At 39.7% G+C, this 12550-nt stretch overlaps 1 protein-coding gene across 3 annotated transcripts in view; it reads left to right on the forward strand.

Moving 5' to 3' along the window:
• The first annotated feature begins 349 nt into the window (after positions 1 to 349).
• USO1 (USO1 vesicle transport factor) overlaps positions 350 to 12550 on the forward strand; it is a 37714-nt gene continuing 25513 nt past the window's right edge. For all 3 annotated transcript variants that reach the window (XM_085304091.1, XM_085304094.1, XM_085304092.1), the window contains exons 1-3: positions 350 to 472; positions 628 to 692; positions 7080 to 7159. In XM_085304091.1, coding sequence (XP_085160217.1) covers positions 365 to 472; positions 628 to 692; positions 7080 to 7159 — 253 coding nt within the window. In that variant the 5' untranslated portion in view covers positions 350 to 364. The remainder of the gene's footprint in view (positions 473 to 627; positions 693 to 7079; positions 7160 to 12550) is intronic.

Raw genomic sequence — 12550 nt, forward strand, 5'->3', positions numbered from 1 at the left:
CCCGGCGGGGAGGGAGGCCGGGCGGGCCCCGCCGGGCGGGCCGGGGAGCGGCGCGTCGCCGCCGGCTGGGAGCTGCCAGGCGAGCAGCTGCGGCTGCGTCGAAGGAGCGCAGCCGGTCGAGAAACCTCGCCCGCCGCGTCCCGGTCGGATCGGCCCTAGGAGCTTCTGTTCGTCTTCCCGAAGCCCTCGGGATCGCTGGTCTGCCTGGGGCGCTCTAACGGCGTCGTCCGTGCGCGGTGCTGCTCTGCTGAGACGAGCCGGTCGGGCTGCGGGAGCTAGCAGCTGTCTGATGTTCTTTCGGAGACCGGGCGGTGTTTTCTGGAGCGCTGTTCCAAAACTACATCGCGCTGCCTTCTTAACGCAAATGCGCCCTGTGTATTTGCAGATCCAGAAGCTATGCGATCGAGTAGCTTCTTCTACGTTGTTGGATGACCGAAGGGATGCCGTACGTGCTCTTAAATCGCTATCTAAGGTAAGTACCTAAATTCCTACAGACTTTTTACACTATATAATACTCTTGTAGTGTAGTTTTTAAAAAGCTTAATTTGACAGTTGTGTTAGACTGTGAATTCTGTTAACTTTTTTTCTGAATTTTCTTAATAACTGCTAATTCTTTTTTCCAAATAGAAATAYCGATTGGAAGTAGGCATACAGGCTATGGAACATCTTATCCATGTTCTTCAGACAGACCGGTAAGCATGTTGCTAGCTTCTGATAGCGAGCTCCAGGTGATAACTCCCACTGAAATTGACCACTGTGATCTTTTTTTTTTCTGAATTCTTTAACTTATGTAATGAGAATACGAACTTGATTTCTAATTAGTGACTATTCAGTTGCAGTAACTTTTTATGATGATAAAGCTGCATCAGCCCATTTCCAGTGGTGAAAGGAGCAGAAATGATGCAAACTAGCCCTAAGATAGTGAGGGTACTGAGGTGCACCTCAGTGCTTGTAAGTGGTCGCTCTCTGCTGTATGTGGAACAGCTGAAACTTAAATCCAAAGTTACAAAGTTAACTCAAAAAGGTGTTTGAACCACCCAAATCAACATGTTAATATGACAAAAAGTGGATTTGACAAAATTAAATTAATCAAATCAGCAAATTTGATTTTCCTGAGATGTTTGTCTTTAAGTGAATTGGTAGAATAGTTGTCATGAGGAATAATGCAGGCCCTTATATTAAAGGGTTGGAGTAAATGGAGCTATAGTCTATTGATGTAGAAAGGGCTGCTATCAGGACAAACTACTCCAATCTGAATATATTTTGTGGATTAGAGATAATATTTATGCAATGTAGGAGTTAAAACAGCTTTGTCCATATCCTTGTGCAATTGATTGCATTACTGTACTTGATAGTACCACATGTTGCAACTTGAAAACTGTTTGCAGTACTCGTTATATAACATGCTGCTTGTTGCTGATGCTTAGGTAGGCAAGTGTATTTTTCAGTCTGGACTAGAACATAAGCCTGTGGTAAAAAGGGGGCAGGTTACAAGTGCATATACAGAACACTTGTATGTGAATGCAGGTGGAGCAGGATGCCATCCTGCTATGTTTAGATGAACAAAAACTAGGCAGACAGCAGGTGAGTGTCCAGAACGAGGCCTCATGAGTCTATGTAATGGCAGCATATTGCTCCACAGGCTTATGCAGGAAAAGAAACCCTTCAGTGACTAACWGAAGGCCCTTGCTGCCTTTGCTTGCTCGCCAATTACACCAGCTGGGAAGAAGGTATGAAACTTGTGTCTGAAAGAGTCCATTTTATTTCTATCTCACCTGCAGTTAAAGCTGAATCTGTGGGCTGCATAGAACTTGTATGATGAAAACAATCAAAGGGATGTTACAGGAGTAATTGTTAGTCACTCACCTGAAGGGGAAGCCCTTCATTAAATTAGGTCAAGGAACCTGTTTTCATCCACTTATCTGTTCCTGAGGCCAGACCTGAACTTCGAGGAGGGAGGTGGGGCTCTACTGATTTCCTTTCCTTTGAGATGGTAAATGGAACCCTTCATGTTATGATCTAAAGGTTTTTKTCTGCTCTCTTAGAATGTGTATGTGCTGGAGCTCTGCTTGGATGTGTTGGGTGATATGGGCTGCAGCTCAACAAGCATTAAATACACTGTGGTGCTTTCTAGGTTTTGAGTTTGTTTTTTTTTTTTTTTTGTTTGTTTGTTTGTTTTTTTAGGCTTCCAAAATGCACTGATAGCTTAATTTCCCATTGCAAGTTTTGTAGTGGACTAGCATATCAGCTGGCCTATATACTGCCTGCTTTGGCTGATCTGTGAGAGGAGTAGCTGTAGGCTCTGCTTCTGATCAGTCTCATGTGTGTGTTGTTTGTGCTGAGACTATTTGTGAGGCAGGTGTGCAGGCTATTTGGTATCACTGATTGTAGAGCTAAGGCTTTAGATATTCTTGCCATTGTGGTGAGATAAATCAGTGCCAGTTCATATTGGAAAAAAAAACGAGGTGATGAATGAGTCAGAGGCTGATCTGTCCCTGATGCCTGATGAAATTGGCATATTGAACTGTGGGAATGATGGTCTGACCTAGGACAGTGCTGTTGTGGTGTCATCAGCATCTGAGTTTGTTCCTTTACCTGTAATCTTTGGACTTTTCCATTGTCCCCTCAAGGTGTCCTGAACCTTTGTGCAGAAGTGCAAAATGCTTACTTTGTATGTTTTGTTTTTCTTTTTTTTTTGCCTTAACAAATACTATTTTTAAGAATACTTGAACCAGCTTCAGAAAAAATAGGAGTCAATAGAATTGACTCCTGTTGTCTTTTTACATGTCACTGTATTTATGCGAGTGACTTGTGTGAGCTGGTCCTGTATCTTGACTKCTGTTTTGAAGTTTGAAATTACAGTAAATCTGATTTGATTAGAAAAAGAATGAAAGGACCATGAAAATAGTATGCTGAGCTTGAAGAATGAACTTTTTCCTGTAACTTAGCTTTATGAGAATATTGCTTTTACAGTGACTGTTAGATTGGCCTGAAGATGGGGGACTGAGCTCTGGAGTTAAAGCTTTTTTGCCATGAAGCTGTTGATGGTTGTAATCTCCTGAAGGTGGTGGGTGATTGGGGATGTTATGCTCCTGTCTGCTTGTTGTCCTGAGCATATGCCTGTAGTTTCAGTGTTTTCTCTGCACCTGAATGTGATCATGACTCATGGAATTCCCCTCTAGGTCCCAGCTGAGTAGAAACAAAGCTTTACTGGGCTGTATCAGGTGAGGCAAGAGAGAATTATTAGTGAAGAGCCAACAGGCATGGGTCACTGAATCAGGAGAGTCTGTGGAATGGAAAGCTGGTTTACAAAGTACTGTCATAATGAGGGCGAGACTAGTGACAAGTGCAAGCGTGTTTTGCTGTTACGCATTTACAAAAAATTAAGTAGGTCAAGGTGTATGAGAGTTATTTCTTCAGTGGCATTTTTCCTGCTGGAATACATAAGAGCAGTATGAAAAATGGAAGCAACTTTGCTGGTAAGAGATGGTTACTTCCCAGTGTGAGCTCGTTGTGAAATTGCTATCTAATCTAAAGATCAGTTGGCTCAAAGATCTTCTTGACCAAGCATAAAGCAGATCTTTTTCCTGTAAATTATGTTACCTATTATTCATATAGCCCTTGAGTTTAAAAAAGAAAAGGGTGGGAGAGGCATCTTTATCTCCAGTTTATCTCCTGATTTTGGTGAATCAATTGTTGTTTTCTTGGAAAGCTGATGAGATAAGGAGTAGCAGTGCATCAGCTCCATAGTACTTTTTCTTTACTCTCRTTTGCAGCCTCTTTTCTGTGATGATTACTTTCCTTTTAGTGAATTGTGTTTCTCTTTAGGTCTGTGCAAGTCACACTGGTACTTTCTTAATTCTGAAGTTGATAGTGCAAAGTGAGAGGCAATTAAAATTTCATCTTCAAACCTTGGTAGGAAAAGGGGCTGGTTTACATGGTGGATATACTGAAATGGTGAGTGCTTCTTGTGTCTGGTTCTTATTTCTATCCTCAGATCTTACACAGTTGCTAATAGCAGCTTCTACTTCTTACAGCTGCCTTTATCCTAGAACAGAGATGCATGTGTTGTTCCACTCATCATATGGTTTCCTTGTAGACTGCCTTAAACTTAGTCTCCTGCTCATGTGAGATATGAGCACTTAATGATATTCTGTAGAAAACTATATATACATATATATATATWTTTTTTCCAGTAGTTTTTCAGCTATGCACATCAGCCATCCTGGAGTCTAATAACATTCCTGAGGCAGCCTTTAAATGCTGCAGATGCAAACTCTCACACAACTAGTGTTCTTTAACCACGTGTTCATTTTGAAATATGAAGTAGAAACAGTGATCTACTAGAAAAAAAAATTTCTTCTCTTGACTTGCTGTCTAGATATTGCCACATCCCACCTGGGATTTTAAAAATAATTTGGCATTGACTGTAAATATGCCAGTACCACTTAACCGTTGGTTTGGGAGAAGGCACCAGAATGAAAACTGAATGTGATCTTTCTTAACTTCTTGACTTTTACTTATCTAATATAAGGTATTTTTCAAAAATTCAGTGTGACGCTGCTAATCATTTGAAACTTATTAGAAAAGAATGGTGTAAAGGTAGACTAATAGAAATCAAATATGTATTTTTTCATAACTATTGAGTTAATGCACARGTATCAGTCATTTATGTGCTGTCATTTTTATATGTTCAGAGTTGATAYGCTTTTCATTAAAACTTTTGTGAGAGGTAAGATGCCTTCATCCTTATCTCTTTAGATCACTCTTCTATGAGTTGAAATTTCAGGGGGAAAAGTGTGGTCCTCTATAGGCAGACTTTTTGCTGCTGACTTGATAGAGCATGAGGAAGCTGAGTGTTTCTATTTGGCAGCAAATACAAATCTTATCTGTATTCTAACAGTGAGCTGCCTTCATTTTTGAAAAGGAGGTGAAAGCTTTTTGAGGCKCTCGGGCTAGGCAGGGTGATACATGGATGCTTTGACTTCCATATAATTTTGCTCTGCTATTGTTTGTGAACTCATGCACTGCTGCCCTGACATTTTGGTAGAGTTCCATGTATAAGCACAAGTAGCAGAGGGAAAATGCCTCAGATGGCTTGTGCTGGATAATTGCATTGCAGAAAGATTACATCTTTTATGGACACGTGAGAGACTACAAATCTAATTTTTGAGTGGTGACTTTCTTGACAGACCAGAAGCTGCACAGTGTTCCTCTCCCTCCAAGAAAAGACAAAGGCCTGCTTTTTATAGGTTTATATGAGATGTAGTACTTATTTTTTAGCTACTGGGATTTTCCTGGCAGAGGGAAGGAAAGGAAWAGCAATGCTGTTTTTTTAGCCTGCAGGATGCATTTCTGTGTGTTTTTCAGATGTGTAATTGTTGCAGTTAAATGAAAATGTAGGATTTGTAGTATTGTTTGTCCCAGAACTAAAATTATGGTAAAGGTAAAATGGAAAACATCCTGTTAGGAACTTTGAGCATACCYGTTGGATGAGAACCTTTAAATAGACTAAAGGCTTCCTTTACTTGCTTTGAATAACAGTTTACTGGAGGAGGATTTTTTTTCTRTTTCCATTATAGCCCAAATCAAAAGCACTTGGTACAAGTTGTGTGATGTACACTGGGGGATAAGCTGATAAGTGTGTGTCCTGAGAGGACAACGGCAGGGGAAGTGTTCAGTTTAAAACCTGAAGCGAAAGAAGAAATTGAACTGAGACCTGATACTTCCAGCCTTGTTCAGCTTTTGATTTGGTGTGCAGGTCTTAGAAAAGGAGGTCATGTGTCACTTTGAGAGCTCTCTAAAGCCCTTGCTATAGTGATAAAAGAAATKTAGGTATGGGTTGCTCCATTCTGCTCAGTGGTTCACTGGAGGGCAGTTTGGGTTTTCCTGGTTGCAACAACTACTATAGGTCTGTTGTCTTTAATTAGCAGTCTAGTAGGGCTTGGCTTTTAAGACTGCATGTTAGGCAAGCTGTCTTTAGACCTTTGCTATGAACTAGCCTCTAGCTCCTCAAAAAGCAAGTTATCTTTTGTGTGGAAGCCTAGCATTKTATGCTATGGAGATTAGCAAAAGCAGAATTAGCAGCATAGAAATTTGAACGAGAGGTCCTGCTTTGACTGTGTGCTCTTCTGCTCTTTGGCTGAGACCTGAAAAGGGTGGGTTTGGTTTATCTGTTTGCACTGCGGAGGTGCCTTCCTCTGTGTGCCTGTTTGACCAGCTATGCTTCCATAGTCATCTGGTTTATGAGGAAACTAGCAAGTGGCAAAAATGATTATATTTTTTTTCACCTCAAAAGGAGGAACTCTTGTACTGCTGTTATGTTGTAGCTTAGGATTCACAGATTGTTCAGGCTTTGTAACATAGAAGAAACTAATGCAGAAGAAATAGGTTTCCTCTGTCAGACCTGGGACTGGCTTATTAAGAAAAGAGTCTTGATGTAAGCAAGTGAACTGATATTTTGGGGTTAGATTGGCTGTCCAGTAGCTTCTAGGGGAGGTTAGCAATTCAAAAGCTCTTAATTGCTGGGTGTAGTTGGAGTTGGTGGCATTTAGATTGGCCTGTTCAGTCGAAGCCAGGTCTATGGTTTTTGCATTCCAGTAGAGCACTAGAATGGGGGATGTGCTTCGGGCTGGTGAGGTAGCCAGTGGGGTCTTTCCTGTGACCGTGCCAAAGTGCTGCAGCTTGTTTGCAGCCTCCTTGAATGATGTTCTGGGAATAGGGCTGAGTCCCTCCTAGAGGGGTGTCTTCTATAACTGAGGAGCAGGTTAGGAGGAGTGACTTGGGAAATGCAAGACACTTAGAGCGAAACTTCCTGTGGTTTTTGTTGTGTCACCAAACTTTCTGGATGTCGCCACCTGAGGGAAGGCACCTAGGAGAAATAGTTTGACTTCATTTAGAGACCAGAGAACTCATGGTTGGTAAAAACGCGATATTATAAAATATGTTAACATCAGTCCTTCTTAATTTCTGTAATGCTGCAAAGAGAGCTGCCCGTGTGGAAAAGCGATCTTATAAAGCATAAACTGTAAGAGAAGTTGGAACTAAATAAATCATTAAAGTGGTTCTTCTATTCGCAGTTCAGATTCTGAAATAATTGGCTATGCTTTGGACACTCTCTACAATGTAATATCGAATGACCTTGAAGAGGAGGAACAAGGTAAGCTCTTGGTAATAAGTTTTATTAACTCTGGGGAGGCTTTCCTTGATAGCTTTGTTCAAATTTTAAACTAATAATGTGTGATTTACTAATAGTGAGACTCCCTTATTGTTGTGCAGCAAGAAATTGTGTAGTCTGCATTAAAGTAATACTGGGTTGTCTTAGTCATTCACTTTTAGAAGTATGTTTTGTGAACAGCAGCCAGTTGGAGCGGCATAACTCTTCTTTGTAAATAAAGAATTGAGTCATCTTGCTATTTGAAAATGACAGTTCTGTCTCTTTCTGTAAAATGGGACACTTCTTTCTGATTTAACAACGATACCAAGAGATGAAACTTTGGGTGCCTATGATAAAGTGGCTGTTTGCTAGCCCTGAAGCAGCTTTTTAGAAAACAATGCTCTTCCTTTCCTTCCCTGAATAATCGAATGTGGAAACAGACATTTAAACATCTATGTTTTAAAAATTATTTCAAGAGGCCTAGTATTACTCTGACACCTTAAGGGCAGCACAGAGACTAATTAGACTAGCCTATAGTCAAGGCTGTTTGAAATAGATATTGGATGATGAGAAAGAAGTGATGTCTCCTTCCTCTCCTTCCAGCCTTGAGTTTGTTTTTAAGGGTCTCTCTCAAATAGCCACTGGTCTCAAAGGCCAATGGCACAATGCTAAAGCTGTTAATAAGAACTTCTTATCAACACTGTAGAGAAAATGGTAGTAGTTACCCAAATTAGGCTTGTGCAAAGAGAATGTTCTTAAAGTTAAATACATGTATTGGAGTTGTGAGTGCCCAGACTGAGGAAGAGCCAGCTGCTTCTGATGAATGAAACAGCTGTTGATTATTATAATTTCAGGCTCTCAGAGGATGAATGGTGAGGAGGGCAGGACAGCCCAAGTTCTCTTGGTCTTAGCATTGTGGGCATGTGACGAGACTAGGGATGGGATCTAGCTAAGGGCAACACAAGCAGCAGTTTGGGAGGAAGCTTAGAGATCAGAGAGCCAAGTCTAAAGCGTGCTGACCTTCTGTGCACTTGCTCTCAGGGCTGGGAAACGTAGACACCAGGTATTTGTTACAATCGCACAGGCAAGGAGGTAGCTCTTCCAGAAGGGTAACTAGCTGATAAACTGAAGCAAGCTGTGCAGTAAAGCAAACTGCAGGATTCAGTTAAGCTTTTTGGCATTTTTCTTGTGTCTTGTTGCAGGTGGTATTTGGAAAACTACCTCTGTTCTTATTTACAAATCAAATTTTGGCCTGATCAATGTTTAAACTAGAAATCTAAGTTAAAGAGTCAGAGGCATGCTTTTTAACGTTTTTAAGAGGAAAACCTCAAAGGCAAACAAAAAGGCTTGTAGCACGTGCGTTCTGCCTTTATGTGAATCAACTTGAAAATGTATTATACTAGTCTGTCAAAATAAGGTTGGAAGTCTTGGGCTAAGCATGAATATAGCATAAGCAAACTACATTTCAGATGGGGAGAAAGTCTGACAACAGTGTTTTCAAAAATCTCTGGCATGCTCAATATCTGGATTCATAGCATCTTGCCTCTGGTGTGGACCTCGAGGCTTAGTAGTCCTTGACAGCCCTTGTATTGCGTTCCTAGTTTGCATGATATGTATTGGGAGTGTAAACACTCCTCTGAAAGGGCAGAATTTTCTCGTTTTTGGCTTCCAAAATGTGAGGACATACTACCTGTAGAGTTTCAGTCTCTTGCCTGAAATATTTATCCCCAAATCCTTCTTCAAAGGATGCTTAAACAAGTGATAGATATCCTCAAGGGAAAGTAGCTAAGGGTTGACCAGTATGTTGGCATCACATCGTGCCATAGGTGCTTTCACTGATCCTTCGAGAATTGTTTGTTTCTCACCCTATGTTGTTGCAAGAAAGACTTGCAGGCTGAAGTCCCTCCAATGATATGTTGTACTTAACTATCTCTTAGATTGATGCTTTATTGCTTTGCTTATTTGCTCCCCTTTTCCCTGTTTATACAGTTGCCTGACATTGAAATAGGTTTTGAATAAGATCAGAGTTTCACAGTGCTGGTGTTTAGCACAAATAAACAGTACTGGTGAAGGCAGGCGCTCAGTAGAGGCTGTGATTCAGGACTCTTCACAAGCATGTTATTAGCACTTTCTTGAGCAAGGAATTGACTGGTGTGAGTTGTGTATGTGATATCACCAGTGTTGTTAAAATAAGACGTTGTTCTGCTGAGTTGTTTCTATGAGAAATACCTCTAGTAGTCATTTTTGCTTCAGAAAGCTATGATGACTGCTTAGGAAATCTGAGCTTATGCTACTATTGATTGTGCTGTTTGGAAAGTCTGTGAATGTTTCTCTTTCTCTTTTTCTTTTATCTGCTTTGACAGATGATTCTGAAGGTAAAAGAACCTTTACTTATATTAAATACATTAGGCACTTAATTTTAGTCTTAATGTTGCTGTTCACACCCATAACCCTTTCTGCTGTTTACAAGGACGCTGTAAAGACTTATAGTGAAGGTTAGGGAAGGCTTCTTGCAATCTGCTCTGAAATAAAAATTTGTTTTAGAGCTCAAGTATCTTGTATCTTCCTAATATCATTTGTGTTTGATTAGACAGTTTTCGTGCAACTTGGACATGTTGAATGTCAGCAGATCTCCTGAGATTTTAATTATGATAAATTCTTGTATATTATGTCATGAAATTGTGCATGCAGCCTTGGTGCTGGTAGGATTTTGATGGGCAGAGGGGGGTGCACAGAGTTCCTCTTCTTGGGAAGAAGCCTTCAGGAATTTGACTCAAGTCGTACGCAGAACTTAAAGTTCTTCACAGTGTCTCTTATAAGCAATGCATGTTAAGAGTGTTCACTTACACCATAAGTGTGCCACTAAAGCTTTGTATGTCAAATTTTTTAAACTGATTTTTATCCAAATGCATTTAAAATGTTGACTTTAATCTTTAATATTAGTTTGCAATGCTGAATGTTGGTGAATCATCAAGAGCTAATTTTAAATGGAAGTYTTTCCCTTCTTTGGGGCAGTACGAATATGTAGATGTTAAGAGAGAACCTGACTTCTGTCGGGAATGTAAGATCTATGATGTATCCATACGTAAAGTAGAAGATGCAATTTCACTTTGGCTTTACCTTTTTCTTTCATCTTGCCCCTCCTTAATTTTCTGTTTTCAGTTTAGTAGAAGAAGGAGGCTGGTAGGAAAAATGAAGAGTTAAAAAGATGTGACAACTTAAATTAGGATCCCTTATAGAAGAATCCAAAACTTCCTGAACTAAAATCAAGCTCTTGGAATAAACAAAAGCCCTGACAAGCTTGTAAAGGGCTGTGAAAGTTTTGATTATTTCTTTTTTTTGTCTTGGCACCTAGAATTTGTGTAAGAACAAGGATTGAAATCAAAAGTAATCCAAAATTGAAACACTACTTGTAAATTGAGCTTGAATAAAGGACAAGATATGCAGTCACAGTTTGTGGCAAATTCCAAGTGAAATACTTTAATCTGAACCTTTATATATATATAAAAAAGTGCTTTTTGTATGTAACAAGACCAAATAAACTCCTCTTTCCTCTATTGGTAGTCCTTTAAAAAAAAAAAAAAAAGTTTCAAGTTGGTAGCTGGTAGTGAATCAGCATAGCAAACATCTGGACTTGAAAGAAAGCTGGATTGGTAGAACTGAAATTATTTTCTTGGTACCAATGGAAGAAATTTTTTTTATGGTAGCCTCCTTTCATTTGTTAGTTCTGCCATACCCCTAACAAGGTGCAGAGCTTCAAGATTATGGGCGGTCTTTGACCCTGCTTATAGCTGCTTTGTTATCAAGAGTTTGTTAGTGAACCTTTGATAAGGCTGTGAATTCTGCAGTTAAAGATAAAAATCCTCTTGTGCTTTCAGTGACCCAAAAGAGACGTTTGGATTTAGCTCAAAGTACTTTAGTTTTACCAAGTATCTCTTTATTTTGCTGCAAGCTATTCTTAGGCTTGTGCCTTCATCAGTTAACGTGGGATGGTGTTGAAGTGCTGCGTGCACATTTGGGTCATTTGTAGGGTACCCTGATTTAGAAGGTGATCACTGTCTTCACTGCAGCTCTTAAGTGAAGTCTTGACCTTGACTTTCTAATGGACTTTGGCAGGAGTAAACATACAGTAGAGCCTGGTTAGGTGATGGCATGCTCAGTGGGACAGGAATGGCTTTGAGATTGTGCAGAAATGAGGGAGCAAAGAAGGAAGTTGTTCTGAGAGTGGAGAGAGGAAGCTCTGTAGGGAGAAGGATGTGTAGCTGGAGTTGGATATGTGAGTGGATGTGTCCTGTGTGTCACTTCCCTAGTGATTAATTTTCATGTGTTTAGCCCTTTGATTTTCTATGGTGCTGTGAAAAAGCTTGTGGAAACGTCACCAAGCATGGTACCAGCCTATTTTTAAATTCAAGGAGGCATTCGCTTCATATAGGTCATCACTGGTGTTATGTAGGACTGAATTTCTGCTGCTGTTGAGCAGGATTAGGTTTGAACTACTGATAATCAGTTGAAAAGCAAAGGTCTCAAAACCATAATGGAGTTAAACAAAATGAGTTTTCTGTCAAAAATGATAATGTAAACCTCTCTTTGATTTACTCTCTCTTAGCAGCAGTTTTTCAGTGGACAATTACTTAATTATCTCAACTAGTAGCACCTAAATATGATTGTTTTCCTGAAATATCTTTGTTTTCACTAACCAGAAAAATGACAGTAGTGCATGGACGTGGTTTCTATTCTGTTTTCTTGTGTGATACTTTTGCATTTGTCTGTCTGTGCAATGATGCATTAAAGAATTGTATAAGACCAAATTGATGTATTATCTAAATTCCGTACGATTAAAGAATAGGTAACAGAATGAATGAGTTATCTGATTTGTGAAATTAATTCAGATTCCAATATTGAGAGGTTTTGATACTAACTGTTTCAAAACTACTCTTGTTGATATTTAGGTTTCCTTCCTATTCCTAAATGAAAATAAGTAAATGAGATGCTTGAACCACTTAGCCTAGGTTGTTTCATGCCGAATGGGTTGGTGGGGAACGAAATGTACTTTGGCTTTGCAAAGAGTAGTGAATAGTCCTTATGATGAAGTTCAAAATCAGCTGTGTGCAAACATTGAATCATTGAGGCTTTCTGCTCCTTATTTGAAAGTGAGGGTTCTCCTTTTCTCTCTGAACTCTTCAGTCACTTTAGAGCATGCTTGGTGTTTTATCTGTAACAGGCAATTGGAGTAATGAGCTGTGAATGTGTATGATTAATGGAAATAGTGTGTGTATATATATATATATATTTTGCTTGAAAACTGATTTGGGTTTATTTGGTAGATTCTTGGTTCTGTTTTTAGAATACTGCAGCTCTTTGGTTAGAAATACTATCTTTGTAATAACATAGGTT

Source organism: Rhea americana, unplaced genomic scaffold (assembly GCF_003343005.1).
Source record: "Rhea americana isolate MKP2758 unplaced genomic scaffold, rheAme1 scaffold_203, whole genome shotgun sequence".
Classification (NCBI taxonomy): Eukaryota; Metazoa; Chordata; class Aves; order Rheiformes; family Rheidae; genus Rhea; species Rhea americana.